Raw genomic sequence first — 8236 nt, 5'->3', positions numbered from 1 at the left:
ATACCTGCGTGACGTTACATCTGTAAAAATTTTACCCTCATAAGTTTCACTTCAAAAACAGATTAGTGAATAAAAAAAATCAAATATGCGCTCAAGGATCGAATATTTAGATTAGCAATTTTACTGAAGACTTGGTTAAATTAAAACATGTACAGAAACAGCGTTTACAAATGAGTCGTCTATTATCAAAGGTGGCAATCTGGCCATCTGGCATTTGGACAAAAAAATGTTATTGATATGTCAATGCAGATTGATTTGAATATAATCGTCTCCTTCAAAGAAAACGCTTCAAAACTTGCGTTAAATAAAGGTTAATACTTAACCTGTTATTTATCTAAGATGTCGTTCAGAAGAGTTTTGTGACTGCCAATGGAATACAAAGTCAATAATTCGTTTTTCTGATTTACCAATAATTGTCCAAAAGTCACATTGCCGGCTTTGATAATAGTCGACTCAAATATGATTAAATATAAAATACACAAGGGAAACAATACAGTTCGACAACTAATGCACGTTGTAATGAATGCATCTTGCAATCTTTTTGAATGCTTAATACTGCTAATAAAAGTTATAAAACGAATGACTAACTTTCAACTATATATAATACATTATGTAATATATAAATAACCATATGTAAATATATATAATGTAAACTTTTTTGCGAATTGGTTTTTCGGATGTGATCGTAATTACAAACCTCGATATTATAATCGATATTAAGAATTCGGAAAATGTATTCTGATAAATTATACGTATTTAAATCCAACGATACAGTGTAAGTACCGCAAAAACAATGTTTACATCCGAAAAAACCTTTCAAATAATTATTGCTTTCGAATTTAATATAAATAAATTAACAAATTTGAATTACAACAGTAATAGAATTAATGCGATTTTAACTTTTTAAATTATTAACTTAATTTTGAAACCTCGATCTTAGGCGAATACAGGGAATAATATCCTTGCCCAAGTTTCGCCAATCGAAAGGTTCTAAAAGTATTATTATTTCTCTATTAAATATATCTAATGTAATGGATTATAGATTAATAGATATTAACTGTAAAATAATTTTCTGATATGTGTTATATTATAAAAATTTTACCCTTTGTTTCAGTCGTACCATTAAATATCATTATGCTTAGTGCGAGTTTTTTAACGTTCTCGTTAGCGTAAAAGTTAGCCCAATTTTGTATGCAGTTGGAACAGCGCCCCTAGCGGCAAACATACGCAAACGATCCCATTCCATACAAATATGAGCTAACTTTTACGCTATAGAGAACGTTTAAAAACTCGCACTAAGTACACAGTTCATAATTTTCAAGTTTATAGTCAATACCTAACTGAAATCGCATTAGTACTTATTACTGTACCGAAAAATGGAACATACAAAGGTTATATGACTTTTTGGTGAGAAAATCAAAAGTGATGTCGTGTGATTTCTTTCATTCTCCCCGATCTGCTTCTTCACGTGCACAAGTGTGAAGTGGGATTTGAATATATCACGAAATCGCTTGAAGGATTTCTTCCAAAAAGTACATTGTAGTCTGAATATGAATTAACACTATTTTACAGGGAGAACTTTTGAAGTGTAAAATACTTAAGATGAGTTAAAAGGTCGAGTTACCCAAAGCCATTTTATTAAAAAAAAATTTAATCCGTTTGTAGTTGAAACTCTACCGTTTGGTGGTGTGGGTAACAGTGGTATAGGTGCGTACCACGGCAAGAAGACTATCGATACATTCACACACAAAAAGAGTTGCCTCAAGAAGAACTTCGCTGCTATTGGAGAGAAACTGGCTTCGTGAGTTACTTACTGTCTAGGCATCTTCTTCTTAGTGGCATACTTCATTGCTAAAGTCCATGAAAGGCCTTCGTGGCTCTTTGTACCATCACCTTCCATTCCGTTTCGTTCGTTAATTGAGCAACGGTTTGGCAGCCGGCCGGGGGGTCTTTTCCCTTTTACCACCACAGCCAATTTTTCAAGGTTGTCTGGTGGCCGCCGAACAACGTGACCAAAGTAACCAAGAATCTTTTGGTAGCAAATCGTAGACAGTCTCGTTTCTAGGCGAAGTTGACAGGCATCTAATGTAAACTTGCAGCCCACCTGGTATTAAGTGGTTACTGGAGCCTATAGACATCTACAACGTAAATGCGCCACCCACCTTGAGATATAAGTTCTAAGGTCTCAAGTATAGTTACAACGGCTGCCCTACCCTTCAAACCGAAACGCATTACTGCTTCACAGCAGAAATAGGTGGGGTGGTGGTACCCACCCGCGCGGACTCACAAGAGGTCCTACCACCAGTAAAAATATAATATGTGAAGTATTTTGTTCGCTTTTCTGTGTACAAAAATACAATGAGAGAAGTTAGGAGGGGCGCAATTAGTTAATGCAGATGTTTTTAAATCAGCTAACAGTTGCCTACATGTCTACACTACACATTACGGTTTCATAAGATTCTTCTTCTCCATCGCTCCCTCATTGCTGAGGATCGTGACTCCGTTATAGCTTGTCGACTGTCAGCCTCCATCGGTTCCGGTCAGTTGCCTAGTGTAGTGCAGCGCTAAGTGGTCCGCTGGTTTGCTCGGACATCTGGTCGGACCAACGTTTGGGGCTTCATAAGATATTCACACTAAATAAAAAAAAGCATTTGTGCTTAATTTAGAAATTGCCGCTTCCAGAACGTTCTCTTATAGCACATATTTAATTATTTTTTTCAGAGGCCGCTACCCTCCTTACACAGAAGGAAACTTGAAATTCATAACGGCACTAATGAAGAAACGTCACGGGCCCTCGCTAAAGTATCTGCCACACTTCGTGGCCTTCGCTCTCGGAGCTGCTATATCTTACGGTATCTTCGCATGGCAAAAGGTAAAAAAGTAATAAAATAATATATTACACTTCATAATTTTGATCGATTTATATATTTATATCATTTTCATTTGTTATTTGAAATAGTTAGCAATATCTGTGTAATCAAAGTAATCGGTGTCAATTGAATAGGTGTGGGATCTATGTTTTAAGTTATGGCAACACTGTTCTATAGTCAGCATTACCATTGTTATAATATTACTTGGTAACGATAACGATACCAACAATATCTATGCTCAGTGAATAGTGCTCTTTCTAATCAGGTGTAGATATAGGTAAGTCCACGACGGGTCGTCATAGTAAAATTTAAAATTATTACGGACCATATTAAATTGTATTAAATTCAATCTCGGCCTTAAAGTCTTGCCTTAATCTGTAGATAAAACAAAATCAATTTTAGGATAACTTGTGTTCTTTTAAAAAAATGTATTATTTAGAAATTATAAAAATAATAATTTTGTAAAAAATGAGTTATTTTGTTTTATTTACTTTTTGGTGTTGTCAACCTTTATACAGTAGTTGTATAGCGCCATCTGCACCTCGCAACATGAAAAAAAAGCATGACGAAATGATTTCTTGACGTTCTACGTCGCGCTAAAATCAAACATAGTATTTTGTTCCTAATGCAAAGACGACTCACGGTCTTTAAAATGGTAACGAGAGCCCATAAAGATTTTAACGTATCCACAGAGTACACTTGAGATATGACGTTAATCTCGTTTATCGTGCTTATATTCGAAATAGAGAGAGAGAGAGAGAGAGAGAGAGAAATAGACGTAATATTAAGTTATACGCCTTGTTACAATATATTAAGTAGCCTTGCTGGATTGTTGGTTTTTATTAAAGGTTTTCCTGCCTCTTTTTAAACAACAGCATAATATCTGCATAAACTAACAGATTAAGAGTGTATTTCTACACATATGCATTAGTAGTGGTCTTTCTAACTAACGAACTGATTCAATGTAGTGCAAATATTATAGGGTAACAAAAGTGGTTAAAAGTTTTTGCACCGCACACAATCGATCATCATTTACAATGTGATGACGTATGCTTTCTAGGGTTTTGGGGGACTTAGAAAAGCGCCTGTCACTTATTTGGAATGGGAATAAAACCCACGAGCTTCGGCCTAGCAGTCAGGATGCTAACTAATGTGCCACCTAACCAGTCATTCCATTACAGAAAACTACTATCATACTTTTCTAAAACAATATTTGAGGACATCGATCCTCTATAAACCTAAGTGGAAAATTGATTACCTAGAATATTACATTAGCCTTCACAATAAACTTCACAATATTATATTAGCAAGGCAAATTAAAAACTTGAACCTTCACAGAAAAGTCGTGACATTTAAACTCCCAAAAACATCCTAGGCATTTCGAATAATAAACACGCAACTCCTGAAGTATCTTGAGGATTGCCAGCTGACCAGTGACCAAATAGTACGGTTTCCGTCTCGGTCGCAGCTGGCAATTTTCGTGTGTACCTTACTCGCAGAGGGGCTGAAACCTTGAATATAAATGGCGAGGCTCTCGCTGTAAGCCTTGATAACGCGAGGGTCTTCGAAAGGGTCTGACATGGCGCCCTTCTGTCGAAGCTATCATCTTAGGAAATCCCCAAGAGACACTGCAAGTGGAGCGCTAGATTTTTGGAAGGACGGAGCATTGCACACCAATGACATGATCACTACTATGCGGATGACAGCATGGGGGATGCGCGATATATCGGCCATCAGAGTCTTTTTCAGAGCGTGCTGTAGGAGAGATGATCAAAAATTGTGTCTGAAGTGGAGAACTCTCAGAGGCGAGTCTCAGAGTGGGGTCACTCGGAAGTTAACGCCGATCTAGCTTCTAAAATGTTGCGAGTCCTCAACAGGGCGAAGCAGTGCTTCACGCCTGTGCAAAGGCTTTTTCCTTTCCAAAGTAAAAGTCCAGCTTCGCGTCGAGTACAACCCACACCTTTGGGCCGAGACTCCCAAATACTAGCTACTTCCATTTTGACTTCATACAGAAAAGGGCCATTCGGATTATAGAGAATGGTATTCGCACGGATCGCTTGAAACCTTTGGGTCTACGGAGGGACTTCGGATCTCTCTGTGTGTTGCCAGAGATCTTTTCTTCGGCATACCATCCGCCTTTCGAATGAATTTCCCTTCCACGATGTTTCCCGAGCACTATGACATGCCCTTCTTCAAACGAGACTTACGGAGAAGTACCAGCGACAAGCAGTGACTTGACTCTGCCCCTGATATGGCTGACGTCGATGAGCTTCAGTAACCACTCGCCATCAGGTGGGCCCATATACTCGGCCATACGGCATCTTTCCTTGTGGGCAAAACGGCTAAATTTCTTTCTTCTAAAATATCTCAAAGACTTTTTTCACTGCCAACCTTGCCAAAGTAAAAAGGTCAATGTACGTTCATTCCAACTAACCACTTAATTCCACGTTTATTAGTTTCATTGACATTTTGCTTGACACAAAAACTAGAAAGTATTCGGAAAAATCGGTTAAATGAAAATAATTTAACGCAAGATTAAATAGTAAATATAGTTTTAATTTTGTCTATCGAAAACCAATGATCCAATAGTAAATCGAGGACTTTGATAAGTATGTCGCCTGAAGGCATTGGTGTTTAACCATCAAATGCCAGAATTTGAAAAACCCGGATTTACTAAAGTACCGATCAGTATCATTACTATCATTAATTCGATGTCCTCAACAATGTCATAGAAACAGATCGACTATCAATGAAATGCATTGCATGTTTTTGCAATAGATCCCACTGCAGATACATAATAATATAACTTTTTAGACTTACACTTATATCACTTATTTTGAAATATGTTAATCGCTTTTTTTGAAATATCTGGTGCTACATAATATGGATATACTAATTTGAAAATTTTAGTGATAACAATTTTTCCTTTTTCAGATGGCGTCCGATGACTCTTAAAACATGAAGCTATGACTCGCAGGGCTACCTTGAGTTGGCATAATCAATTATTTTATATAAACGCATCAAATAGTAAAACATGAACTGTCTCTGTCTCTAAGAGTTCATACTGATTGTATCTTGCCTTTAGTAAAAACATACGAAGATAGCAGAAATTATTGTTCAGGTCAAATTTTTATATACTTGCCTCAATATTGTGTGTATATGCTGTTGTATATTATGTATTTCTAAAGTTTAACTTAATAATACTTTAAGTGAGTAATAATATATTTCACCTCTGTCTTAAAATAGTAATTTTGGATTCATTTGTTTTTTTTTTTCAATTCATTTACTTCCTGCTTTATAAATCTTAACATTAGACAGATAGATTGGTTCGGACATATACCCTTGCAACTTTTAAAAAAATGCAATTTTAATTTAACCTAAAATATTGATCCACATTTGCAAACACCAAGACACAAAACCTTAACTGGCTGAAAATCAATTTAAAAAAAAAAATGATTATATTATTGAAAAATTGTAACATTGAATTTATTATATTTTATGTCACAAAAACTTTACCATTTTAAAACAATACTTTGCCATAACTACGTAGACTTATATTAAACTAGGTTTCAAAATATTATATTATAGTTATAAGTAAAGGGTGTTTTTATATGATGGTTTTTATTGTATGGGACGAAAAGTGAGAATTTTTAAATAAAGTGTTGAATTTTTATACATTTGTCTTATTTAGTCGATAATATGTTTCTTTGGTTCTATTCATTTCTAACCCTTCACTATTAAATTTTATTGCCTTTTGTTTATTTCACTTTTACACTAAACACAATATTGCAAATTACCCGAGCACAACAATGGCGGAGAATTTTAGGTGCGTCAGAGCAGACGTAGACACTAACGCGCATGCGCACTTGTCAGTACCCAGGGATAAAAAGTTACACTTTCTACCCTGTACAGAGGGAGGAATACCGAACTTTCGGCGTAGGTAGGAGAAAAATTACATTGACTACCTAGACAGCTGCCACTTCCTCAGTGCCAATGGGGAAAGTGAATGGGTGCTTCATCATTTCATATGAACAATAAATGTGGAATTGCTCTGTTAGCCTTAAAATCCCAAAACATATAAGACATGTGTGGATGAGCATGGCTTACAAAAAGAAGAAATAATATCATATAATAAAACTGAAACTCGCAAAATTTATTAATTTCTGTAAGGTAATAAATAGTATTCGGGCGTAATAAGAACTCTCACAAATAAGTTTTTTATTTTTTATTTTATTATGTATGTTAATATACATATAATAGTTGTTATTAATCATTTATACAACAAATATGTTCTAAAATTCTACAACTATTTTTTTTTATTGCCTAGATGTGTGGACGAGCTCACAGCCCACCTGGTGTTAAGTGGTTACTGGAACCCATAGACATCTACAACGTAAATGCGCCACACACCTTGAGATGAGTCGTCTATTATCAAAGGCGGCAATCTGTACATTTGGACAAAAAATTTTTATTGATATGTCAATACAGATTTATTTGAATATAATCGTCTCCTTCAAAGAATACGGTTCAAAACCTGCATTAAATAAAGGTTATTAGTTAACCTGTTATTTATCTAAGATGTCGTTCCGAAGAGTTTTGTGACTGCCAATGGAATACAAAGTCAATAATTCGTTTTTCTGATTTACCAATCATTGTCCAAAAGTCAGATTGCCGCCTTTGATAATAGACGACTCAGATATAAGTTCTAAGGTCTCAGTATAGTTACAGCGGCTGCCCCACCCTTCAAACCGCAACGCATTACTGCTTTACAGCAGAAATAGGCGGGGCGGTGGTACCTACCCGTGCGGACTCACAAGAGGTCCTACCACCAGTAATTACGCAAATTATAATTTTGCGGGTTTGATTTTTATTACACGGTGTTATTCCTTCACCGTGGAAGTTAATCGTGAACAATTGTTAAGTTCGTATTTCATTAGAAAAATTGATACCCGCCTGCGGGATTCGAACACCGTTGCATCGCTATATACGAATGCACCGGACGTCTTATCCTTTAGGCCACGACGACTTCAAATCAGCAACTTGCCTATTTCTGCCATGAATCAGTCCAGCTTTCTATTTAAAGGGGGATATGCAATTTTTAAGGAGTTGATTGGTATGGGTGGTTAGGTTTTTCATGTAATGATTGACCTCTTAATATGCAATGTCGCGTTTTTGTATATAATTATTGTATTACATTTAATCCATTGAAATACAAAGCCAGTGAAACGCCGATCTATTCTTTCATTTCATGCCTTCAGCTCTTAACACTAAGAGCAGGGGTAGGGCCCCGGTAACCGTACTCGTCAAACTCGACAAAGAGGTCGACGGCAACCTGAACCATGCATCAGCCCGCTGAGTTTCTCGCC

The 8236-nt window shown here is 36.1% G+C and overlaps 1 protein-coding gene across 4 annotated transcripts in view; it reads left to right on the top strand.

Moving 5' to 3' along the window:
• LOC114239429 (aldehyde dehydrogenase, dimeric NADP-preferring) overlaps nt 1-6543 on the top strand; it is a 37763-nt gene extending 31220 nt beyond the window's left edge. For all 4 annotated transcript variants that reach the window (XM_028169615.2, XM_028169618.2, XM_028169620.2 and 1 more), the window contains exons 9-11: nt 1666-1801; nt 2722-2872; nt 5805-6543. In XM_028169615.2, coding sequence (XP_028025416.2) covers nt 1666-1801; nt 2722-2872; nt 5805-5825 — 308 coding nt within the window. In that variant the 3' untranslated portion in view covers nt 5826-6543. The remainder of the gene's footprint in view (nt 1-1665; nt 1802-2721; nt 2873-5804) is intronic.
• Nucleotides 6544-8236: the final 1693 nt, after the last annotated feature.

Source organism: Bombyx mandarina, chromosome 19 (genome assembly GCF_030267445.1).
Source record: "Bombyx mandarina strain Sakado chromosome 19, ASM3026744v2".
NCBI classification, from domain to species: domain Eukaryota; kingdom Metazoa; phylum Arthropoda; class Insecta; order Lepidoptera; family Bombycidae; genus Bombyx; species Bombyx mandarina.
The sequence above is the reverse complement of the archived record's forward strand: the minus strand, read 5'-3'. Positions and strand labels throughout refer to the sequence as shown.